Source organism: Nyctereutes procyonoides, unplaced genomic scaffold, assembly GCF_905146905.1.
Source record: "Nyctereutes procyonoides isolate TBG_1078 unplaced genomic scaffold, NYPRO_anot_genome, whole genome shotgun sequence".
NCBI classification, from domain to species: Eukaryota; Metazoa; Chordata; class Mammalia; order Carnivora; family Canidae; genus Nyctereutes; species Nyctereutes procyonoides.
In genome coordinates, this window is record NW_026575140.1 from 18,314,336 (window position 1) to 18,341,223 (window position 26,888).

Below are 26,888 nucleotides of genomic sequence, written 5' to 3' on the forward strand. Positions count from 1 at the left end.
AACCAAGCTCTTGGTTTTCATGAAGGTCTTGGTGTTCATGAATGTCTGGAACAGGTGGGAGTGAAAGAAATAGCACTGCCCACCAGGAAGTTGAATATTTGGTTACAAGTCCCTTTTCTGCTATTTATTCCTTCTGTAGCTCACCTAAATCCCCTCTCTGGGTCTTCTTGCACACTATGCCTCAGCCTATCACATTTTCCCCATGTGTAAAGTGGGATCCTATTCCAAATGTATCAGAATTATGGGTATGTTTTGCTTCTCACTTTCCCAAGGGGACTAATTAAAAATCTCTAACATGGCCTATAAAGACCCACATGATCTGCCTTCCTGACTTCACCCCTATCTCCTGCCATGCCCCTCTAATTGTATGTCAACTATAACCTTTTCAGTTCCTGGGATGTGCCACTTCCTGTCTGCTGTTCTTTGCTGGGAAAGCTCTTACCCATCTCTGCTCATACTCAAGCTGCCCTTTCTGTTCTCAGCTTAAACATCACTTCCTCAGGGAAACCTTCCTTAGGTTCCCTAAAAAAGGAAATGCCATAGCTTCACTGCTTCTCCTGGGGGACACTCATCCCTTGTGTGGTTGCTCAGTCATTCTCATTCTTCCCCCACTAGGTTGTCAGCGCAGACAGTATCTGTCTAATTTTTTATTATAAACCTGACATCTAGCTCAGCACCTGGCACATAGTAGATGCTGAGAAAAATTTGACAAATGAATGCATTTTTGAAAAAGCTTAGAAAACAGTAACCTGACTTTTGGTGCTGACCATGGAGTAAGCCCACCATAGTCTATTGCTTCCATTGATTACAACTAAAAACCTGGGTAGAATTAAAAAAGAAACTTTCTGAGGATTCTGAAAAGTAAACAATAGCATACAGGTGGGGGAGAAAAATCAAAACTTTAAGAATTACCCATAAAGATGAGATCTTCTTGTTTCATGTATTTTCTTTCTTTCTTTTTTTTTAACCTCCTTTATCTCTTGGCTTTGTCCCTAGGGTAGCCTGAGTCATGAAACTGCACAATGAATGAGGTAAACAAAAACCTCAAGAGAAATCCCCTCTGGTTAGCCAGAGAACCAAGAAAAAGAGACCTAGTGAGCCCAAGAGCACAGGGGAAAATACTTGTTTTTGTTTTGGGTTGTTTCTCTTTTTTCTCTCGTGGCCCTAACCCAGGCTGTCCTCTCTCTTGGAGCTGCACTGACTGCATAAGGTGATGCAGACACCACATCCCCAAGAGAAAACCCATATTCCTATCCAGAGGAGCAATGAAAAGAGACCTGTGGGAGCTGGAGATTGTGGGGGAAACTCTAAAAAGGAGAATTTTGGAGATGAGGATCCCCAACTTCTATGAACAACCCAGCACAAACTATGAGCTCACCCATAAATTATGCACGTGCGAAACAGACTCAAAGACACACAGCCAAGGCTTTGTTTGAATCAAACTACAATATAAATACCACTCTGAGTGGCACATGAGTGGAGCAGACCCAAACGGCTTTGGAAACTGAATCGACATGAGAACCACTGCTCACAGAAGGCAAGTCATAAAGATGGTCTGAATTTAACTGGGTAGTTTGCCTGCTAAAACAAAATAAAAATCCATTTTACAGAGGATTTTAACAAGATCCAGAGTCTCAGAACCTAATATCAAAATGTCCAGAATACAATCCAAAAATTGCTTGATATACAAAGAATGAGGTAAATGTGATCCAATCTCAAGGGAAAACATAATAAATGTCAGCCTTTAGACTACTCAGAGGTTGGAATTATCAGATAAACTTGAAATCCTCCATTATAGCCATGCTCCGTGACAAAAAAGTAGACCCTATTTAAATGAATCAAAAGCTAGACATCCTGAGCAGAGAAACAAACTATTTTTTTTTAAATGGAAGTTTTAGAAGTAAAAAACAATATCTGAGATGAATTCATTGGATGCCTGCAACAGCAGAAGAGTCACAACAGAGGGAAGTCAGTGAACTTGAACATAGAGCAAGAGAAAACCTCCAAGTTGAAAAACAGATATTAAATAACTGGAAACATTAACAAAATATTAAATTTTTAAAAATGAGCAGAGCATCAGCAATCTGTGTGACAATATCAAAAGATAAAATATTTGTATCATTGGAGTACCAGTGAGAAGAGAGATTGGTGTAGAAAAATATACTGAAGAAATAATGGGTGAAAACTTCTCTAGTTTGGCAAAACATATATTTAAAGATTCTTGAAGCTCCATGGACCCCCCCCCCCCAAAAAAAAGGAAAAAAGTTAAAACCATGCCTACACATATAGTAATCAAACTCCTGAAAATCAAAGATTAATGAGCCTGGAAAAAATGGCACATTACACGTAGAGATGTGAGTGACTGTTGTCCCTCAGAAACCATGGCAGTCAGAAACTAGTGGCAACATCTTTAAGAAAAGACCTGTCGACACCTAATCCTATATCTAGCAGAAATGACCTCCAGGAAGTGAAGCAAAATAAAGACGTCAAGACATTCTCAGGAATAAAGAAATCCTCTAAGAGAATTTGTTGCTAGAAAATCTGCCATAAAAGAAATGGTTAAGGCAGTTTTTCCAGCTGAAGGGAAATGATACCAGAGGTGAACTTGGAATTTCAGGGATAAAGGGAGAGCCCAAGTAATGGTTAAATATTTTGGTAAATACGTAGCTTTCTTTTCTCCTCTGAAGTTCTTTAAATGTGTATGGCTTTTGGAAGGGGTTATCAATGTATGTTAATGTCCTACCTAGGAAAATTATTATATAAAAGAGGATGGGCAAAGGGACCTATATGTCAGCAAGACTTCAACATTTTACTGAAGTCAAATATTAACTCCATGTAGATACTGAGAGGTTGGATATGTGTATTGTAATCCCTGAAGCAACTACTAAAAAAGTGGTAAAGAGAGGTATAACCCAAAAAGTTAATAGATATGTTGAAATAGAATACTAAAAATATTCAAATACTCCAATAAGACAAGAAAGGAGAGGAACAGAAGGGCAAAGAGAAAACAAATACAAAATAGTAGACCTAAATCTAACTATATCAGTAATTACATTACTTGTAAATGGTTGAAACACTCTAATTATTATGCCAGATGGGATTTAGAAAAAAAAAGTCTCAACCAAAGACTTTCTACAAGAAGTCCACTTTAAATATGATATAGATATGTTAAAAGTACAAGTATAGAAGCCACGTCAGCAGACACTAATCAAAAGGATGCTGGATTAGGCTTTATTAATATCAGATTATATAGTTTTCAGAAGAAAACACTAACTCTTTAGAGAAAGTGAAGGATGGTTTTGAATAGCAAAATCTGGGCTGTTTTTCAGGGATCTGTCTGGAAGAAGCAACTCATTCCATTCCCTGAACTCTGCTGCCAACTGAAATTGCCCAGAACTAAAAGGCAGAGAAGCAGATTTTTCCTGATTTGTCTCCCAATGAGCTCACCCAAGGGAGGAGACAACAAAGTGGCTTTTAGAAATTGCTGCCAACAAAGGGAAGATATTCTCAGAGTACAAAGCAACGGAGGCAAACATTTTGTTATGATGCCGTGAGCCAGCAATTCCACTCCTGGGTGCAAACCCAACAGAAATATGTACATATGCACACCAAAAGACATGCATTCATATGTTCACAGCTGCACGATTTGTAATTACCCAAATGGAAAAGCATTCGAAAGGACTACCAACACTAGAATAGATAAGTAAACTGAGGAATGTCCATACAATGGAATCATACACAGGAACGAGAAAAAGAAATCACAGTTATACACAACAATATGAATAAATCTGAAAAAAGTACTATTGAGAGGATGTCAGATACAAAAGAGAGTACACTTTATGATTCCATTTCTAGAAGTTTCTAACAGGTCACACTGATCAATAGTGGTAGGAATCAGTACCTTTGGGAGCCTGTGGGAGATTCCTGGGAGACTGGTCATGTTTTGTTTCTTGGTCTGAGTGCTGGTTACATAGGTGTGTTCACCATATAGAAGTTAACTGAGCTCTGGTTTGTGTGTGTGTGTGTGTGTGTGTGTGTGTGTGTAGTTTTTTGCATGTATCTTATGCTTCAATAGAAAGTGTAAAAATTAGTTTAAGACACTGTGACTCACTGATCTGTACATGCTGCTCTGTAGTTGATATTAATGGGATGCAGCTGTTCTTTAAAAACAAATAAAATGGAGAAGAAGCTCCCCTCCCCCCCCCTTTTTAATCTTTGCTCATAATGTCCAATTGTTAGGAATACCAAGGTCTGGGTCATTTTGTTAATGTCACTCACAAGTTGCTAGCCATCTTGGTAGATGAAGCCCCCGACCAGATCAGGCAGTGTGGTGGAATGGAAAGACTAAGGAAGCTTCCTCCATCACCTGCATGACCTAATGTCTCAGCGCCCTTGTCCATGCAGTGAGGCGACAGCCATTCCTGGCTGGGTCATCGTAGGGTTTACATGAGACTATGGCTGAGTAAGTACCTGGCATGTAATAGATTCAAATATTTAGGTGGTTTTTTTTTTTTTTTGTATAATAGGATAACATTTATCCTACTTAGCCTCTTAAAAATACTATTTACTTCTATGTAATATGAAAATAATGGCAACAGTTACCCATTTTTAAGAATCAACTCTGTGCCAATTCTTTTCTTCTTTGTAGTCCCATTTAGCCCTTAAAATTACCCAGTGACTATTAGCCACACTTGGAATAATATTAACAATCACATATCATGTGCTGGAATGGCCTGAAGATTCTTATATATCCCCTGTCATGGATGCATGTCACCCAGAGTCTGCCCTTCAAGACTGAGGGCTGCATCCCCCAGCACTCTGGCATGTTAGTGGCGGAGGGCTCACAGCTGAATCTATCTCCCCCTTAGCTAAAGGGAGCTGCCTCCCCTAAAATGTCATCCTGCATCCAATGGCAGCCCAATGCCAGAGTACAAAGGTTCTGCTCTCCTTTCTCAATAGAGACAGGTCCCCCAGCTCTAGAGTTCTCTGTAGGGATTGGAGGGGCCTGGATTGCTAGTGCATCCCAGTCTACCTTCTGCCCCTGCTCCCTCCTGGTATCCCGCAGGAAACCTGCTGCACCCCAAAACAATTTTCTGGTACCCAAACTCTATATTCTCTTAAAAACAATTTCTCTACACTGGCTGGCATCAAGGCTCGTCATCAGTAGACCCCTTCTGAGTTTTCTAGCATCATTTTTCATACTCTCCACACACCCCTGAACTCCCGTTGTAGTAAGCTGCTCTGTGTTATGGGAGGAAGTTACACCCTTTCACATCCTTGACTTCATTTTCTCTACTTCCACTGCTCCTGCCTGATTCCCCTGAAAGACTTCAGTCTTTTGTGACTATCACCTTCCACATAATTCCTTTGATCCTCCCAACATCCTATGTATATTCTAGGCCACTCTAATTTTTGTGTTGTCTTGAGAATTATCAATTTCCAGTGAAGTCCCCTCCTGCAGACTCAGCTATGTGCAGAGGCAGCTCTGAACAGACCCAAGAACGACGACAATTCCCAGATCTGTCGGTAGGTGGTGCTGCGTTACCCAACGCTGGACAAGGACGAAGTTCACCTTAGCAAATCGTCCCGTAAGGCACATGATTAATTTCAGAAACCTAGAAAGTTTTTCCCATAACAAACAGTAAAGCAGAACAGCCTGACGTTCAAATGAACACAAGACATGGGGAGGGCAAGGCAAGAAGGAGCTTCTAAAGGAGAAATCCTTTGACTTTTATTATACTGTTTCTATTTGAGATTGGATTCCCCCCATCAGCTCGTGTGATTTGTCTACAACAGAGCAGAAGTGTCTGATTTAGGTCTTAGCTTAACAAGGAGTTAAGCAAAAAGGGGTTCTGTACAAACACATAAAAGCACGGGGACGTTCACACAAGGTATGTTACTTCTCTGTACTTAAAATTCATGCCATTTTTAATATTCTCATATTCTACCTGAGGTTGCTAGTGCTGATAAGTATCAGAAATTTCTCTCCCAAAGCTAACAAAAATGATAGAAGAAGGTGGGCAGGTAGTTTTAAGGTCCAACAAGTTTTTAAAAAAATAGATGAAATCGGATGATTTGAGAGGAGTGATGGCAGAGGGTATCACCATCTATTTCTTTTGGAAAGAAAAAAAAAAAAAAACATATCCCAGCAGCTTTGGCTTCAAGTTAATGCCCAGAGGGATTGCAAGTGTAAAACACTGATTATTGTTTCTCTTTGATTATCAAAAAAAAATTAATCACAAAGAATCCAGAGAGCAAGATGACAAACACCCTTCACCTCACCATCCAGAGTTGACAAATACTGACATTTTGTCCCACATGCTCCCATTTTTAGCTACTGTTTGTTTATTACTGGAATGTCCTTGTGTAGCTAAAGGTCTTAGCAGGGTTACTGACAGTCAATTTTGATTAAGGCCAAATGCAAGCTGTCTATAATTTGGGGGCTGGAAGATTGTGTAGCTGAGCATTTATTGTTTATTCAATGAAATGAGAGCAAGCAAGAAGAAACCTGCAGAGCAAGGCCGTGGCTATTTGTGTCAAACATTTTCTCCCCCAAATCATCTTCACATGTAATTTCTCATTTTACTCCATGAAACAATCAAGGCCATCCATATAAATGTGACAGGGAAGGAAATGGAAACCCAAGACCAGGGATTGTCTTGCACATGTTAGCAGCAGCTAAGACTAGAAGAACCTCAGCTTCTGGACATGCCGTTTTATTTGGCAGCATGGCAGGATGCGTGAGACTTCAGAGTACCATTGGGTTTGAAACTAGCATACACTGGGGCAGATTTGGGCCATACACAAGGCTGGCCCTCTCTTGGCCTCTCCCCACTCAGGGCTTCTAGCAATGCCGAGACTGCACAGGGCTAGATTTGGACCCCCTGGCTCCCACAAGGTAGAGCTACACATATTTTGGAGTTAGGAGAGGGGCTTATGGGCCTCTATGATTTCCCTGGGAATTCATGTTGAACTGAGGACCCATGTAAGAAGCCCCCAAACCCAATGAGGATCTGGAAATTCTGAAACATTTGGGGGCACCCTGCAGAGCAGAATGGAGCTTACCCCAGACCCAGGTAGGACTTTGAAATGTTATGAATTGGGTTCGGCTACTATCAGGTTGGGGAAGCTCTGGTCCCCTAGAGGATGCTCAGGCCCTGAGGCTGCATGCTGTGTAATCCACCAGGGGCTTCAGAGCCTCAGCTTTGATGCCAGACAATCCTGGCTTGCATCACCATGCTGCCACTCAGGACCTGCATAGCTTGGGCAATGCTGCTATATCCCTCTGAGCCTCATTTGTTTTGTCTGTAAAAACAAGATGATAATTACCTAGCTCAACACCATCTAATAGAATTACAATGTGAGACATACAGAAATACAGTGTATGTTCTGATAGCCATATTGAAAAAGTAAGAATAAGTCAAATTAACTTTAATACTTTATTTTCTTTAACCCAATATATCCAAAATACTTTTATTTCAACATATAATCAATATAAAAACGTTAGTGATATACTTTACATTTTTTATGGGAAGTTGGAGGGGAAAACTAAATCTTCAAAATCCTGTGTGTATTTTATATTTACATCATATCTTAAGACCTGCCACACTCACTTCAAGTGTTCAGTAGCTCATGTGGTGGGTGGCTGTTCTATTGGAAAGCATAGCTCCAGCTGATAGGGTTGTAGTGAGGGTTGAATGAGATTTTATGTGAAAGCTCCTTGGCTGGACTGTTTTTAATATCGCTACTATTATTTTTTATTATTCTTGCCAACAGAAAACATTCCCACACTCAGGTGAGCATCTTCTTCACCTCATCTGCTAAATCTGCTAAAACTGACTCCTTGGACAGTGGCCCAGGAGAGATTCTACACAGAGCCAAGACGTATGGACCCAGCTCTTCATGACTGTTCATGTAGCCTCTATAATAAGAAAACCTGTGAGTGCCACTTACTCCCATTCCTATACATTTGCCTCTTTGTACAGTGGCTCTGCCATTCCTTTCATCAACAGGTGGAGTCCATTCTTCACCTGTTGAACCTGGTCTTGGCCATGGAACCTGTTTTGGCCAATGAGACATTAGAAAATGTGACACAAATAGAGATTTGAAAAATGCTTGCACATTAGGCCTTGTTCTCGCTTGCTGCTAGAAACCCTCAGACACCATGCCAGTGAGGCTAGGCCAGCCTGTTGGGTGATAAGCATCACATGTCCCTGGCCAATATTCAGCTAACCACCAGACATGCAGGTGAGGACTTCTGAGGACATCCAGCCCCAGTTGAGCTGGATGTCCCCACATAAGCAAAGCCACCTAGCTTATCAAAAGAAGCATGAGAAATAATATTATTGTAAGCTACTAAGTTTTGGGATGTTTTGTTATGCAGTAGAAACTGACTGATATATCCTGAAACAAGACTCAGAGATTCCTCTTACCTGGGGGGGTAGTAGGGATCGAAAGTGTGGCCATCTCCTGTACTAATTATACATGACAGATTTCCAATGTAGGGAGAAAGGAGCCATGTCAGGGAGATGGTGACATTGTCAAAGATGAAACTCTCATTGGACACCATCAGCTGCAGGCCTGCAGACCAAAAAAGGGAAATACTGTGTGCTATCAGAAAGCAAAATTACATGTTTTTGTTTAAAACTTAGTCTCCTCTATCCACCTGTCCATCCTTAGGTGGGGCTTTTAAAGATTTTTTTTAAGTTCTTTTGAATTTTATTTTTCATTCATAGGTAATAGGTGACCAAGGTACAGAATTTGAAATTTTTATAAAGGATGTAGAGTGAAAAGAAATCTTCCCTCCCTTCCTTCCTTCAGCTCCCTCCCCCGGCCAGAGGCAATCATTGTTACCAGTATCCAGAGTCACCTTCTAGGGATATCTTCACATTCACAAGCACATACATAATTTCCTATTTATACAAGTGGTACATGATATATACAGTTACTTTGACACTTTCCTTTTTTTTTATGTTGTTCTATATGAATTTAGTTAGAGCTGCCTTGTTCTTTGTAATAGCTGTACAACGTACCCTATTTAACCAGGATTCTATTGATTATCTAAATATATTTTTATTGTGTTTAAAAATACAAAATGCAAAGCTCCTTTAGGAAAATCTGCTTGGCTAAGGTGGCTAATGATTCATTGTAAGCCATTTAGCAGACATTAAATTTTACAAAACCTGACCTTTCAAAGTTGGCATGGAGGATGAGGAGGGGAATAGAATTTGTTGGGGCTTCACACAGCCCTGGGCTAATTTGTGCGGCATGATCTTTCTGTTTCCAAGCACAGACAAGGAAGGCAATTAAAAGGACTTTCCTGAGTTGTTGCCATCCTGATTCACAGCTACCTGAGGAAACCTGGACCATGGCTAGTGCCCTTTTGGGCACTGTGGCGGCGGGCACGGGGTGGGGGGATGCTGGATAAGTCTCTCCATTTACAAATCAGAAACATTGCGTCCAGAACACACCAATTCACAAGGGAGCAGGATTTTTGAAATCAAAGTTGGGGCAAAAATTTAGTTCAGGGTCTCCAGACCCAATATACCCCCTGACCTAAGCAATGCGTCTGTCCAGTGACAGCCACACTGTGACTGGCAGATCTCCAGAGGGCACCCTTTGTTCATTAGCAAAACCACCAGATGGAAAGTGCTGCCAAATCACATGGTCTCTTCTTCCCAGAAAACAAATGAAGACATCCCAGTCACTCTCATTTCACCCAAGCGTGTCTAGTAAACTAATGCTGCTGGTGAAAGCTGTCCTCTCCTCTTCTCTGTGTGGTCCTCCCTTCTCCATCCATAGACCCTGCTCTCCCAGATGGCCCCTGGAGGCCCCAACACTCCCTGACTCACTCTTTCCCTTCAGAGCTCCCTGCCCATCACTCATGCTCTCAATAGAAGGTGCTGTTGTGACTAATTGTCTGGACGATGACATAGGGGAAGTGGCACTCACAGATACTCTTAGTGGGAATATAAATCAATGCAGCTGTTTTTTGGAGTGTAGTATCTATTAACATATAAAAAGCGTACACCCTGTGACCCAGCATTCCTTCTACTAGGGATCAGTCCTCTAAAAATAATCAGGCACATGTCAAGATATATGCACAAGAATGAGTGCTGCAGAGTGGTATTTAACAACAAAAAATCAGAAGCAACCAGAGGACTGGTCCAATACATTTGACATAATCTTATGATGGGATCCTATTCAGCCATTAAAAGAATAAGGTAGTGACTTGGATAGATGTCCAGGATATGTTATTAAGTTAAAGAAATTGAGCTATAAACTAATGCATTTAACATTATATTTTACGCATATACATTCGTACACAGTCATGTGTAAAAACAGTTTAAAAAGCAGAGAAGAACTTATTCTGAACATTGAACAGTGGTTTCCTTAAGGAGAGTAGGACTGTAGAACTGAAGGGAGGGGCTCTGTCTTCTTGATTTGGACAAACTTTTATAAAGTGTAGTAATACGGGTTATGTTTATAGCTTTCAAAATTTGTCATTTTAAGAAGTCCCCGTGTGTTCTAAAATGTAACTTCTTGGCAGGGTGATGTTTAGTGGGTGTAGGGTATGTAAGTGCGACATCTTTTGATTTTTTTGAGTCAAGCAATGTTGGTCTTGTCTGGATATTTATTGGGTCACTCCATGAAATTTAATCTGAAGCTGGGAGTTAAAAAAATATATATTTCTTAATATATATTAATACATTTAATATTTATGTTAAATCATATATTTAATATTATATAATATTTTATATTTACAATATTAAATATATTAATATATTATAGTATTAATTAATTTTAATATCTATATTAATATATTAAATATATATTTTTTTAAAATATATTTTTAATATATATTTTTAGCCAGGTGGGGAGGTCAGGCTGCAGGGAATCAATAGTGAGGAAGTCTCTTAGTTTACAGATCGGCCCCCGAGGGTAGTTGCTCCCTCTGTTCCAAGTGGGGCTGGACTTGGTGTGGAAATAAGGGAACTTGCACGTACTGGCAAGATGGGGACTCACCTTCCTGGCACTGGTACTGCACCCATAGGTAGCTGCCCTGGGTAGGGCACAGGTCTCCAAAGTAGGTCCCATCTGCTGCCACCTGGCATACCTGCAGCCCCTGGCACTGGCCTGGGAAATGCCCAAATCCCAGCAGGAGCAGGAACAGTGTGAAGGACAAAAAAGGGACAGGTTCAGACAGAGATGAATGACCTCTCATTCATTTATTCACCCACCATCCCCCCACCACCAGTGGATATCTGCTGGTATCTACTGAAGACCAGACACTGTGCTAGGTACTGGGGGGAAGAAAAGTAGGGTTTTTGCCCTCAAGCAGCTCAGGGTCCAGCACAGGGGTTCTCAAGTCTTAGAATATACCAGAATCTCCTGGAGGGCTCTGGAAGACACAGATTTCTAGACCCCACCCCCAGTGCTTCTGATTCAGTTGATATGGGGGACAGTGTAAAAATTTACTTTACTTTTCTTTTTTTTTTAATTTTTTTATTTTTTTTAAGTTGTATTTTTTTTTTAAGAATTTACTTTTCTAACAAGCTCCCAGGTGATGCTGATACTGCTGGCCTAGGCACCCCACTTTGGGAACCACTGGTCCAGTAGCATCCAGTCAGATGGCCTAAGTGGGAACCTAGATTTTGAGAACTGGCAAAGAGGGAAAAAAAAAATCAGGAATCTTATCTAGGTGCCCACAGGAGAGAGACATGTGGAGAGCCCAGGGCAGAAACTTCAGGTCATCCCAACACCTCTCCCTCGTACCCATGCAGATGAGTGGCATGCCTACAAAGAAGCCTAGGTGGAGGACAGGCAGGTGCTGCACACCTGGTTATAGGCCTGAGCTCCCATTTCCTTGCTGGATGTCATCTGGAACCCACCCTTAGCTCCTACAGCCATTCTCTGGTCCTTGTGCATGGCTCAAAGCCAGCAATGGGGTGTCGGATCTGTCTCACACTTGAACTCTGATCTCTCCATCAGCCTCATCTCTGGCTTCTAGCCAGAGAAATTTCTTTGCTTTTAAGGGGTCATGTGGTTAAATTGTGCCCATTTGGATAATCCAGACTAGGAACCCATAATTAGGTCTGCAAAGTCCCTTTGCTGTGTCAAGTAACAAATTCACAGGTATGGTATCTCATCATACTAAGTTCCAGGGATTAGGGTGGCAAATCTTGGGGGCCATACTTCTGCCCATCCCTAACAGGAAGCCATAAGAGGGCAGAGTGCTTTTCATCCTCTCTCTGACTGCAGCTCCCTCTGGATAAGCGCTCTCTCATGGTCCTCACTTACACAGGGCAGCCTCGACCATGATCCTAGCACCTCCTGGATGGTCCTGACTTCTGATTTTGATAAGATCATCCCCTCTAAGTCATCCCTCCAGCCCTTAGGAGTGGTAGTGGCTTTCCATTGCTGCTAATCTCAGAGTTATATCTTTATCCCCTTCTTTGACTTCTCAGCACTTCTCAGCACTTGATTGATAATCAATTCCCTGCATTAAATTTCCTCTGCTGAAAGACCTAGCATGATTTCTGTTTTCCTAAAGGGACCTAGCCTGATACACTCCTCAATCAGAGTTCTGTACCCCTAAAATCTGCATTCACAGCCCTAGACTACACTTTCCAAGAGAGAGGAAGTATTTTGTTTTGTTTTTGTTCACTGCTCTATTTCCACTCCAGTTCACAGAACAGTACCCAGCACATGGCAGGTACAAAGTAAGTCTTGCATAAGTAAACACATAACACCTCCGGAGGCTCCTTTCTGTTGTGGCATTGAGCATAGTGCTAGGTGATTGCTTGTGTTCATATCTCTCTCCCCATTAGACTGCGAGCTCTTTGAAAAACAGACTATTTGATTGATTCCTTTATCCACAAAGCCCAGGATAGAGCCTGGCACGATGTTGGGCTCAAAGAATGTGTACTGGCCAACTGACAGTGAATGAGTGAGTGTGGCACTTAGATACAAACAGATTTCCCTGGGATCCTGCCCAGCTCTTTTCCTCTGACTCCTCCCAGAAGGATGCAGGGTTCCTCTCCAATGTGCTTTCTGGGGGGAGGGGGGGGTGGCTGCAAGGTTTGGAAACTTGCATCTGGGCCTTTGCAGAAATAGCCCACTAGGTCCCCTCAATGCCTCCATGAGGGAGGCACATCCATCAGCCCACCTAACCCAGACCTTCCCCCCTCAGAGGGGCCACAGCCTCAGGAATGCCAGTGCAACAAGAAGAGTACATGGGAACCAAGGAGCTGATTGCAGCATTTCCTTCCTTCACACCTGCTCTAAGGAGACCAGGGACAATGTGGGCCAGACGTGGAATGGAGAAGAACAAATCACTGTCCCAGGGAGACGTGGTACACTTTCCCAAACTGGGGTCGAGGCTGCTTGGCAGGTCCTGGGAGTACAGGGCACTCCTCCCTGAATCTCCATGGGCCCTTTGGGCAGAGGCAGAGCCATTCAGTGAATTGCCGAGAGGCTCTACATGGTGTGGTACTGACACTCCCTTGTCCAAGGGGGGCACAGAGAAGCTAAGTCATTAGCAGAGGGTCACAGAGGAGATTCAACCTGAGGCCCCAGAGCTTCTAGCTTGGGCACAGACTGCTGTGTCCTCACTTGGCCAAGAAGCAACAAACCACCTGCCTTCCTGGGACCTTATGGGCCTGATTCTACTAACCACAGCAAAGAGGAAGGAGGCCCCCTGTGTCCTGGACAATAGAAGTTTCTGAGAACTTTGCACCCCCCAGGAGGGTGCCAGGAGTCCCCATAACCCCTGAAACTGAACCCTTGTCATGAGGCAAATGCAGCTCAGAGGCAAATTTAACTGATTTAGAAAAGCAAGGCCATGGAGAAGCTCTCCCACATGAACAACAGATGCTACTAGGAATGTGTATTTCAGCATTATTCATAATAGCAAGGATTGGGACATGACCCATTCCACTCTCAACAGAGAAGGAGACACATTATGGTATAGTTATAAACTGGACTAAGCGAATAAACTAATACATGTATCAAAATGGATAATAGGAGATTTAAAGCTATACTCACTGCTATAATGAGGGGATGTTAAGCAAACATGACATAATGTTAGGACTTAAGAACAATGGGCAGTGAGTCTATGGGAGGTCAATAAAATATTTTTATTGTCTACATGCTTGGAGTATTTAGAAATTTTTAAAAATTTAAAAAAGAAAATGTTTCTTGCACCCAAGTGGAGTGGGGAGCAGAATGCCTCCCTGGCCCACTGAGGTGGGTTTGCTAGCAGGTAAGGAGGCGAGCCATGGCCTCCTTGCTTCCCTACATGGTTCTGTGGGCAGAGACTGGCCTGTTTTCCTAATGTGGGAGGCCCAGATATGAAGATTGTTCAAGTCTTCCAGACCCCTTTGCTGGGTACGGGACACCAGGAACTGCCCTGCCCCCACAGCCAGAGCAGTCCTTGGGTTCCTACCTGCCACTTCGTCCTTGACGCTGGTCCAGCTGCATTCCTCCTCCAAGGGGTGTGCAGCACCCTGGGTGCAATAATGAGGGGTCTGGCGTCCGTAGATGGCGTCCTGGATCTGGATGACTTCCCCTGAGCCACAGTGCATGGTGGCATTGAGGCCGTCACAGGCCAGACTCTGGCCAAGCCCTGTGACAAAGGGAAGGGGACACCTTAGGAGGGACCAGCTGTGGTCATGGCTGGACAAGTGCCTGGTTGATGGGAAGTGGAAGGTGTCAGGGGTCGGGACTGAGATGAAGGGCCACAGCAGGAGCCAGCTCCACATCGATGAGAAATAGAACGTGGTGGGCATGAGCATGGCTCTGGAGCCAGACTGCCTGGGCTCAGATGCCACCAGCCACGCCCTGGCTCTGTGACCCGCTGCTAATTACCTAGCTTCTCTGTGCCCCCCTTGGCACGAGAGAGGGTCGGTACCATACCATGTAGGGGCTTTAGGAGGATTAAATGAGTTTTACGTGCAGAGTAAGGGCTATACCAGTAGCCACTATATTCTCCTATTTTGAGTACCTTCCTTGAGCCTTATCTGAAAACAATGCCTGGCGTATGATAGATTCTAAACAAGCATTTGTAGAATGGATGAGTGACTTAGTCTTTGTATCAGTCCTAGAAGCTGGGTTACTAACCTCCCCACTAGGAACATCAGGCTCATGGGGGTCACTATACTGAGACTTCAGGCCAGCTCCTGGCATGGGGTCCACGTTCAGTAACCATTTGTTGGAAAAGAACAATCTGGCTCAGATGAATATAGCCAGAAAGTAGGAAACTGGGTCCAAACTCAGGCCTGTCTGCCTGGTAGGAGTGCCACAGTGTAGGGAATGAGACCAAAATCTGTGTTCGTTTCCTATGGCTGCTATACAAATTGCTAGCACATTAATGTCTGAAGCCAGTACAAATCTATCATCCTCCAGTTATGAAGGTCAGAAATCCAGAATGGGTCTTAAATAGGCTAGCATCAAGGTGTGGGTAGGCCTGGTTCCTTCTGGAGCCTCTAGGGGGGGAGAATGCTCCCTAGCCATTTTCAGCTTCCAGAGACACTGACATTTGTTGGATTGTGACTCCTTGATCTCCAAAGCCAGCAGCACTGCATCTGCCCATCTCCCTCTGACCATGGACAAACCCGGGTTCAGGTCTTGTCATTGTCACTTCCCAGCTACGTGGCCTTGGGCAAGGAGCTTACCCTTTCTGAGCCTCACTATTCTTAGCTCTATAATGGGCCTACAATAGAATAGCAGAGGTGCTTCTACTGTGATGAATACACACAGAGTGTACAGCTCTGTGCCTAGAGGACCGGCTTGATACATATTAGCTGTTCATGGTGTGACTTCATACCAGTGGCTCCAAGGCCCTGGAAGCTGACAGATTCTCAGACAGGCTTCAGGTTGGGGCACAGAAGGGGGTGGCACTTTGGGAGGACTGTGACAAGAAGGTCCCTGAAGCTGCAAGTTTTCATAATTAGCCAGGCTGGGGGCCTACATGGCATCTATTTAAACCCAGATGGGGGAAATGGGGTAGGAGGCCCTGTAGGTGCCCAAACCCAGAATGATCCCTAGGAGCTAGGATTCTTCACTGAGGGGCTTGGAGACAGGGAGGGGGCTGAGCCCAAGAAGCCTGGAAACTTCTGTCAAGCCTGGCTTGAAATTCAGAGGGTCATGGGGCAGCTTGGGTGCAAGACCAGGGCACTATGCCAGGACCCTGCATGTCAGGCAGTACCCAGCATGGGGCCACGGGCTGCTCGTGCTGAAGCTCTTACACAGAGGCCCCAGGGAAGGGTGTCCAGGGTGTAAAGAGGGTCAGTCATGGACAGCAGCTAGGAAGGACACAGAGCAGAGTGTGGGGGAATTTAGGAATCAGGGATGATGGGTGGTGAGACTCAGACCCAGTCTGGTCAGGGCAGCAGGAATCAAGGGTGAGTGAGAACAGCCTCCTGGGTCATGTCTCCTTCATTGGAAGATTGGAAAAAGAGAGTAAATAGGGCTGGGCATTTGCTCCTAGATGCAGATATCTGAGAGGAAAAGAGGGTAGGAATGAGAGTAGTAGTCAGGTTAGTAGGTAAGTGGATGGGGAGAGGCAGGTTGTGAGCTAGGGAGACAAAATGAGACAGGCACAGAATGCCACACAGATAAAGATGGGTGGACATTTAGGGAGACACAGAATTAGAGACACAGAGAGACACACACACAGAGACCCCACAGAGACAGAGACACAGAGAAAGACAGAGATGCAGAGACAGACACACACAGAGGGACAAGGAGGGAGGCCCCATAACAGAGGCCAGCTCACCAAACTCGCAGATGAAGGCAAACAGCTGTGTGCAGTTGTCTGAAGCCGCCCACCCAAAGGAAGCGTCTCTCCTGATGTAACCACAGGTGTTGAGAACAGGAGAGGCCTGTTTTCCATGCCAGTGGCTATAGCTCACATTGGAGGTGTCCAGCCAGATCCCTGGCCCTGGGATGGAAACACAACCACCAGGACTTGGAAACGTACTTCTGACCCCTTTTTATGAACAGGGCTTGCCTCAACTCAGCTCCCTGGTATGCAGGAGGTACTCAGTCAAGGCCAAGAGACTGAGGGCCTTTCTTTCCCATGCCAACGACGAAGGGACATTGCTGGCTGTTATTGTCCAACACCCGGAAGGAAGAACTCAGCCTAAAAACCAGGGTGCCAAGTCAGGGAGCCCAAACAAAGTAGCTTGATTGAGTACATGATGTTTCCAGCTCTGCGTTACCATAATCTAAAGAAAAGCACAAAAGTGTGTCTTGGGATGTTCAAAGAGAGGCAGGAGCCCTTGTCAGATATATATGGGCTATGCTGAGTTAAAATGGAAGCATGTGTGTGTGTTACAAAGGCATTTCAAGGACAGAAACAGAAAACACTAAATATAAAATATTTACTGAAGACTTAAAAGTGTATATATTCATTTTTAAAAATAAAACAACTCCATACAAGTGGTTAAGAAATTTTTGGAGTGAAATGTAAAATGTGTAAAAGTAAAATGAAAACATCTCCCCTCTCCCAACCAACGGGATACTCGCATTATTGTTATGTTTCTTGTGAATTGATCCAGACTGAATTGTACCATTCATCATCTGTGAGTGCCTGAAATCTATTTACACAAATGCCATCATTTTGCACATGGCACTCTGTCCCTTGTTTCGTAAATAACATTAAGTACTGGAGGTGATTACATGTCAGCCTACACATATCTACCTCATGTTCTGTAACAGCCATGTGATTTTTTAAACAGACACAACTCCTTTAGCTGCATATGAATGGACATTCAATATACAGAAATCCGCAATTGCTATATCTACAAATCAAGAAACCATTCACTAGATATTACCTGAAGATGCACTTTTAGAATTCAAATCCTAAGGCTATGCATTTCCTAAAAGGCGCTTGCCCAACTGCTCCCTAATTAAGCCTTTCCATCGACTCTCGTATATAAGTGCTTAGCCCAGACTGAGTTGCTTATTTCTAAACCCAGTAGCTCTGACAGGGCAATGTGAGGTGAAGGGACGTTGGCCCAAGAGAGTCTTCACTGCCTTTCACCAGTAGCGTCCTCTTGAGCGAACCATTTCGTCCCCCTAGACTTCATGTTCCTCATCCATAAAATAAGAGTAGCAATGTGTACCTCATGGGGCATGTGCAAGGATTACATATGAATCTTCATTTTTCCATTCTCTGCTATGTACAGGCACCAGAAAAAATGGCCAGAATCTGTTTCCTGCCCTCGAGGATCTCATTGTCTAGGAAGGAAGACAGATGCCTAAAAACTTAAAGTCATGCCGAAAGTACCCTCCCAGAGGTGTAGACAAGACCTACAGGTGCAGAGAGAAGGACTTACCTGACTGTCCTGGGGTTGGAGAAAGAAGCCCTCACAGAGTAAAAAGTAAGGAAAAGTTTCTAGGAAGACCATTAGAATGAGACCATTTAATGTGGAGGGAGTGGTGCTATGCTTTTAACTTGCTTTAATCCCGTAAGAAACGGGGAAAGGCATGTTGAAGTGCTTGCTTGCTTGCTTGCTTGCTTCTTTTTTAAAAGATTTATTTATTTGAGAGAGAGAGGGTGGAGGGAGGGGCACGGGGAGAGAGAAAGAGAAAGTTATGCAGACTGTACTCAGCACAGAGCCTGATGTGGGGCTTGATCTCTCATAACCTTGAGATCAGAACCTGAGCCAAAACCAAAAGTTGGATACTTAACTGACTACACCACCCAAGCACCCCTAGAAGTGCCTTGAAAATAGCTTAGTAAGTATTTCCTGAGACTCTGTTTTCTCATCTGTAAAATAGAAGCAGCAATATTACCTCACTGGTTGTCATAGGGATTCAAGCTGATAATGGACTAGAAGTATGTAGGGATAGTGCCTTAGAAGAAGTCATAGCTCGTATTATTAGTATTGGGCACATTCAAACAAATGAATTTTTCAGAGCATCAACTATGTGCTGGATTCTGTGCTAGGTATTGTACACGAGTGATTTCATTTGATCCACACAGCAACCAAAGAGGAGGATATCCTTACCATGAAAATTAGGATATCTTAATTTTGTTCCATGAGGCTCAGGGTAAGAAACATTGGTGAGAAACACAGCCACAAGCTTCCCATTAAATACAGCTTTCACAGCACCTACCTCCTATGGTTCCAGTCTGAGCCGAGTTCCCTATGAGTCCAATCCACCATTCCCTGTCCTGGGAGATGTGCTTCTGCAGGAATTGCTGTGTGTCTTCATCATGAATAAAGACCAAATGGCCCCCTTGCTCCTCGCACCAGCTCTGGGCACCATAGAAGGTTTGAGCGAAAGGCACAAATTCATAGCAAGAGTCTCTGAAGGCCACTTGGCTTTTGGAGCAAAAGCTTCCCTCCTCTGGCTTAGAGATTGTGGCCCTAAACCTCAGAGCAAGCCCCAAGAGTACCAAACTTGCTGCGCTCATCCTTGAACCACTCCTGGAGCATCTGGATGGAGCCAGCACTCAGGTCCTTCTTATACTGGTGCCTCACAATCATCTGCCATTCATCTTTCCTTCTCTCTTTGCATCAAATAATAGGAACTACCTCTTTTTAAGAAACAAAAGGCTCAGGATGAATGTTGTCTGCATTTTTGCTCTGCCCAGCTCTTTTTTCAATGTCTGTTCCAAATCCAATTAATTTGCAAAATGGCCTTCGAGAGAAACATATAGCTGCTATCGCACCTGTCTGCTTCTCATTCGATCAACTGTTAGTTCTTGATAAAAATTCCTTGCTATTGGTTTCATGTTGTTATCCTGGAGGACCACATGTTTCACAAGAAGTCATCAGCATGTGGAAAATATGTGATAAAAGAAAAATGGCAGGAAAGTGAGAGTGATGGGGTAGTAAAGAACCCAAGTTACACTCATCTCCAATCCTATTGTCTAGAGTGGTGGCTGTGCCCAAATGATAATCACATTCTCCCCAGCATGGCTTAAATCCTAATGGATATGTCTCCCTCTCTCTGATTCATCACATTATTACTCATGCCTGTTGGAGAAAACACATTTTCTACAAAATTGTTTTGATATCATTATGAAAACAAGCTTTTAAAACTTCAAACCTGCTCATCCTCACCCACTGCCTAAACCCTCCTTTTGGGTGTCCATGGTCTATGGATCAAGTTCAAGCTTCTCAGCTTTGTATACAATGCTCTGTATGAACTGGCCACTGACAGTATTTTCAAACACATACTCCAAATGTGAAGAAATAGACTCACTCATTGCTGAGGGGAGTGTAAATTGGTACAACCTCCGTTGTGGGCAGTTTGATAATATCTATCAAAAATTTAAAAGCATGAGCTCTGTAATATAGTAGTTCAACTTCTAGAAATTTTACTTAAAATAAATTCATACATGTGCAAAATGTCATGTGTATAAGGTTATTTATTACAGAACTTTTTAAGAAGAAAGGATTGGAAACAATCTAAATGTCCATTGATTGGAAAGTGATCAATAAAACATGGTACATTCTCCATATGCACAAAAAATGAGCAAATTCTTTATATAAATATTTGGAGGGATATCTAAGATTTATGCTAATATTGAAAGCAACGTATGAGAGACATTGTTGATGGTCCAATCCCATTTACACAAAAACATCTATGAATATTTATTTGTATGTGTGGAATAGATCTCATAAAGGACTTAAAGAGACTGGCAATAGAGATTGCCTGGGTCAGGAGTGGAGGGAGTTAGGTGAGTGGGAGAGAAGAGAGGGCAAGACTTTTACTTCACTTTTGAAACTTTTCCATCTTGTACCTTGTGAATATCTTACCTGTTCAAAAGGGTAAATTCTTTTTTAAAAAACATCTCATGGGTCCATCATCCCCCTACCAGCTCAAAGTTACAGCTCTTTGTAACTACCATAGTTCACTGCTAGCAACGTTTTTTTCATGCCTCTCTATGCCTGTGCTATTCCCTCTGCCAGGAACGGTTTTCTCTCTGGTCCTGCCCTGTCGACTTTCCCGATTCAGCTCAAACATAGACCTTGCCTCATATAATATGCCACTCCCTTCTGACTTTCCTTTTTCTTTCTTTCAATAAAAAACTTAAGATAGAGTTCACATACCATACAATCACCTATTTAAAATATGCAGATCAGTGGTTTTTAGTATATTCACAAAGTTGTGCAGCCTTCACCATGATTGATTTTAGAACTTTTGCATGACCCCAAAAAGAAACCCCTTTACCCGTTGGCATTCACTGCCAAACCTCTATCCCGCAGCTTCTGACAACCCCTGATCTCTTTTCTGGCTCTGTGGGTTTGCATCCTCTGCACATTTCATATACACAGAATCCCCAAACGTGTGGTTTTTGTGACCAGCTCCTTTCATGTCAGCATAGTGTGTTCAAGCTTCCTCCATCTTATAGTGTGGACCATTACTTCACTACTTTACTCCTTTTGTTTGTTTGTTTTCTTTTGACATCCAATAAAAGTTTATAGAATAAAACTGAATGAAGAGGGACACCTGGGTGGCTCAGCAGTTGAGCATCTGCCTTCGGCTCAGGGCGTGATCCTGGAGTCTGGGATCGAGTTCTACCTTGGGCTCCCCACAGGGAGCCTGCTTCTCCCTCTGTCTGTGTCTCTGCCTCTCTCTGTGTGTCTCTTGTGAATAAATAAATAAAATCTTAAACAACAACAACAAAAACTGAATGAAGAGTTTTCCAGAACTCATATATTCCCCCACCTTAGCTTCTTGTTTGCGGAGCAATGTTTGTTGTTCATGAGAACTTTCCAAATTAACTGAGTTTGACACAATTACAAAGTTGCTTCAGTGGTGGGAAAAATTGTAATTACTAACACCAGAGTTCCTCTTGGGCACTTTTCCTAGATAGGCCACTTGGGTTGGGCCAGGGGAGACAGCAAGGGTATGGTTTGTACTATTACAACAAAGCACAGCGCTGGATGACTGGCCTGCATAAGAAGTCAGTGATTCAAAGTTGGAGAAAAGACTACATAACATAGGGTAGGACTCTAGAACATTCAAATAAGATATTAGGCAAGGTGCCTGAGTGGCTCAATTTGTTGGGCATCTGCTTTTGACTCAGGTCATACGCAGGTCATGATCCCAGGGTGCCTGCTCAGCAAGGAGCCTGCTTCTCCCTCTCCCTGTGTCCCCTGCTTGTACTCTCTCATGCGTTCTCTCTCTCAAATAAATAAACAAAATCTTTAAAGAAAAAGGTATTAGGGAAATAGTTTCTTACAGCAGGGTGGCCAAAGACTTTCAGAACACAGTGGTCTAATACGTGCCTTTAAATTACTCACTTGTGGGACACCTGGGTGGCTCAGCGGTTGAGCATCTGCCTTCGGCTCAGGGCGTCATCCCAGGGTCTGGGATCGAGTCCTACATTGGGCTCCTTGCAGGGAGCCTACTTCTCCCTATATGTCTCTGCCTCTCTCTCTCTATCTCTCTCTCTCTCCTCATAAATATGTAAATAAATAAAAATCTTTAAAAAATAAAATACTCACTTGCTCTGATATAATTCAACTCCCCCCCCCATTCCCTCCTCTGGTCCCTGGCAACCATTACTCTCTGTCTCTATGGATTTACAGATTTGGGACATTTCATATAAATGGAATTGTACAATATGTGATCTTTTGTGTCTAGCTTTTTTCACTCAGCATAATTTTTTTCCAGCGTCATCCATGTTGGAGGGTGTTATTAGTACTTCATACCTTTCATATAGCTAAATAATGTCCTGTATATGGATATATTACATTTTGCTTATCCATTCATCCATTGATGGACATTTTGGTTATTTTATTCTTGCAAGAAAGGGATAGTCTCTTAATCTCTGCTTGTACCATGACTGGCACACAGTAGGACTCAATGAACATTTCCCAGCCTGGCGCCATCTCTCAGGTCCTTGGGTGTTGGGAGAGGTTGAGAGGATGTGATTGCTAATCCACCCATGAGTGGGACCCAGGCAATTAGAAGCTCCTCATGCCCTCCCGGTCCTTAGAATGTGCATTCTGGTTGCCTTCCTCACTCCCAGAAACTGTCTCAAGGACACAGCCTTGAGATAGTGATATGGTGTGGAAATCATTTGGACAGTATACATGACTCAACCCAGTTAAAGCCTCTATATAAACTTTTAAGATTTGGCTGGCAAGTATGGAGATCTACCTAGGACAAGCCTTGTATGTTAAGTTCCCTTGCTTGTTAAACCTGCCTCCTACTAGTCTGGAGTGATCTGCTTCTTCCTTAGGTCTCTTCCTGCCCTAGTTGTACAGCGGCCAGTTTTCGAACCAACACCAGGGCTGACCCTTGACCCCCATCCCTTTCCCAGAAGCCCTTCCAAGCCCTCTGGAGTAGCCCTGCCAGTAGCCCAGAGCAGGACTCGATGTCATTGCTGAGTCATAGGCTGGAACACAGAGAACACTGGTCTCTTATCTCCGGGGGCCAAGCGCCTAATGACTTCTATTAGAAAACTATGTGGAAGGCCGCATACAGTGATAATGTATCTCCTGAGTGAAAGTTTAATTTACGTCCTCCATGGAACATGCTTGGAGACATTTGATAACAAATGCAAATCTGCAGGCTAAATTCCACTTCTGCTTTCTTTACATTCTGATTAATTGCAGACTCCTGGGCACAGAATTCATCTTGGTGAAGTCAGCATGCAATGTGCCTTAGCATCTGTGTACATGAAGAAAGGAAGTAGGGCAAGCTGACCTGTGTGAGCCTGTCCCCAGCGATCTGACCCAGCTGCTTGAGCCTCTAAACCCTGCTTTTCAGGACCATCAAATGAAAACAGAAAGAGAGCAAATTTGGAGTAAATGGGGTCTCAAGTTAATGAACATCTTCATAAAAATGTTCATGCCCTGTGGCACAGCCATCCCAATTCTGGGAATGGACCCATTTTAGTTTGAGTTCCCCCAGAAGTTAATGAGACAAGAATTCAAGAGCAAGCAGTTTATTTGGGAGGGCATGCAGGAAACAGTAGCAGGGGAGAAGGGAGTACATTGCTTTATATGAATTGATGTTTTTATTGGCCATAAATGAATTGAATCTTTGCCCTCCATTCAACTGAAAACACAACATAACAAGAGAATCCTTATGGTCCCCTTACCCTAAGAGAGTTTCATTTCTTTGTGGTTCCTTCAAGTGCTTCTTGCCTTGGAGATGGGTGTTTGCTCAGGCACGACTGTGGTGTGCACATAATTAGTTCATAGGATGCTTCCCACTTAGCTTTCAATGGTAGGACTTTTCCATGTTGCTAAAGGGCTTTGGAATTGGCATGGTGGGGGCTGTGCTCCCTTTCCCTGAATGGACATTTACTACACCATTCCCACAGTGATTGATAGATACTTTGTGTGGTTTTCGTCACTTGTTACATATTCAATTTTGCAATTCTAGTCAACACTGCTGTGAACATCTTTTTGCACTTGCCATTTAGCCTAAGCTATCTCCTGAGGGTTGTTAGCAGGCATTACCAAGGACCCATCTTAACCCCTCACACTTACCATGTGAGGCTTCTAAATGCAAGCCTCTACAGCTTTCTGCCTCCCTGAGCACCCAAGGGAAGGGATGGAGGTGCCTCTTGTGAAAAGTTTGTGCCTCTTGTGAAAAACTTTCACCCCTGATTGGCCAGGGTTGGTGGATCAATTCCCCAGATCCCTCAAGATAACTCTAAAGCGCGCTGACAGCCGAACTCACAGCCCAACAGCCAGACTGAGCTTTGATTGCCCATGATGGTAACAGCCTTGATAATGCACCATTAACATCTTCCCTCCCTGTTTCACTTCCCCATACTCTTCCTGGCATTTCCTGGCTTCCCCTCCCAAATAAGCCACTTGCACTTGAATCCTTGCCTGGCCCACAGGATACAAACATCTTCATGATTCTTGCTATGGACTCAGTGCTTATTTAAACCAGATCAATTATCTTTTAGTTTTTCATATTGCTGATCCCACTTGATGACTCAAGTCCATTTGCCAGGTCAAATCCCAGGAAACAGGCTCACGTAGCTGAGCTGTGTCTTGCACACTTTCCTGATGGTTTCAATTTTATACTTAGGGATCCATCTCTGAGCAGCTAATAATGACCTCAGGGCATTGGGGTGGTGGACGGTATTCTTGTTTTTTTTTTTTTTTTAAGATTTTTTATTTATTCATTCATGAGAGACACAGAGAGGGAGAGAGAGGCAGAGACACAGGCAGAGGGAGAAGCAGGCTCCATGCAGGGAGCCCAACGTGGGACTCGATCCCGGGACTCCAGGATCACACCCTGGACTGAAGGCAGCGCTAAACCGCTGAGCCACCCAGGAATCCCCTGTTCTTGGTTTTTTAGATGTGTATGTAGGTGAGTCCTCTGTGTTTGCTAAGCCGTTTGCTCTATCAGGTGGGGACCTGGATCTTGAAGGGCTAGCCAGGAAGAATGGGGTGGGGATAGAGGTAGAGGTAGGGGGAGAGCTAGTAGAAAGAGTGCCTCAGGGAGAGGCCCTATAATACCAATTCCTTATTTCTTGTCAGTACCTCAGAACCAGTATAAACTACAACCCTCTGCATTATCACCCACACAGTGTTCTGCCTCCAGTTTCATTCATGCTGTTTCTTTACAAGAGTGCTTCTTTTTGGGGCACTCGGGTGGCTCAGTTGAACATCTGACTTTTGGTTTCAGCCCAGGTTGTGATGGGATCAAGCCCCACATCAGGCTCTGTCTCAGTAGGAAGTCTGCTTGAGGTTCTCTTTCACTCCCCCTCTGCCCCTGCCTCTGCATGCTCATGCTCTCTCTAAAATTAAAAAAAAAAAATCTTAATGGGATGCCTGGGTGGCTCAGTGGTTGAGCATCTGCATGCCTCAGGACGTGATCCTGGAGTTCTGGGATCGAGTCCCACGTGGGCTCCCTGCAGGGAGCCTGCTTCTCCTCTGCCTATGTCTCTGCCTCTTTCTCTGTGCCTCTCATGAATAAATAAATAAAATCTTCAAATAAAAAAATCTTAAAAAACAAACGAATGCCTCTTCTTATACATTTGCTCGTACATCTGCATCCTTTTCTCAAGTATGGCTCAGCTATAAACCTCATCTCTGAAGCCTTCTCAGAGCCTACAGGAGTTAACTGCCCTGTCTTCCATGTCCTCATAGCAGTTTAACCTACTTCCATGTTAGCACTGTTTAAAAGTCTCTAGCCATAAAAAAGAGAGAGAGAGAGAGAGAGAGAGAGAGAGAGCAAGAGCAAGAGAGGAACTATGAGAACTTGGCTGTAAAAATAAGTCCATGTATATATAGCCTTTAAAATTTCTACTTTTAAACTGTTTTTGCTTAATGACTATTGTGGGCTCAATTGTGTCTTCCAGAAAGACACACTGGAGTCCTAAGCCTTGGTGCCTATGAATGTGCCTTCTTTGGAAATGGGGACTTTGGCGATGTAATCAAGATGAGGTCGGTCATGGTGGGTGAAGGTGGATCCAAACACAGTGACAGGGTCCTTATAAGAAAGGGGAGAATCTGAGCACAGAGGCAAACAGACACAGAGGGGAAAAGGCTACGTGACAACAGAGGCAGAGACTGGAGCCAGGGAACGTTAAGAACGGCTGGCAACCACACCAGAAGTTAGAAGAAGCAAGGAGGGATTTTCCCCTAGAGATTTCAGAAGGCTCATGGCTTCACTGACACTTTGATTTTGGACTTCTGACCTCCAGAACTGTGACAGGATAAATTTCTGTTTAAGCGTTTGTGGTGGTACTTTGTCATGGCAGCCCTAGAAAACCAGTATGATGATGATATAGCACAGTGAGGCCATGTGTCTGTCATTCATTCATTCAATAAATATTTGTTGAGCCCCCACTACATGCTAGCCACTGTGTTAAACCCTGGATTTTAAACTGGAGAATGACATGATCAGGCTTGCATTTCAGGCAGGTCACCTGGCAGCAGCAGGAA

The 26,888-nt window shown here is 43.5% G+C and overlaps 1 protein-coding gene across 1 annotated transcript in view; it reads right to left on the reverse strand.

Annotated features, from left to right (window-relative positions):
* LOC129496849 (polycystic kidney disease protein 1-like 2) overlaps positions 1-19,426 on the reverse strand; it is an 87,551-nt gene extending 68,125 nt beyond the window's left edge. The window contains exons 1-5 of the mRNA XM_055305215.1: positions 19,126-19,426; positions 16,778-16,942; positions 14,447-14,626; positions 11,026-11,136; positions 8,433-8,580 (exon numbers count right to left, since the gene is read on the reverse strand). Of these exons, the coding sequence (XP_055161190.1) occupies positions 8,433-8,580; positions 11,026-11,136; positions 14,447-14,626; positions 16,778-16,942; positions 19,126-19,426 (905 nt within the window). The remainder of the gene's footprint in view (positions 1-8,432; positions 8,581-11,025; positions 11,137-14,446; positions 14,627-16,777; positions 16,943-19,125) is intronic.
* Between the last annotated feature and the right edge of the window lie 7,462 nt (positions 19,427-26,888).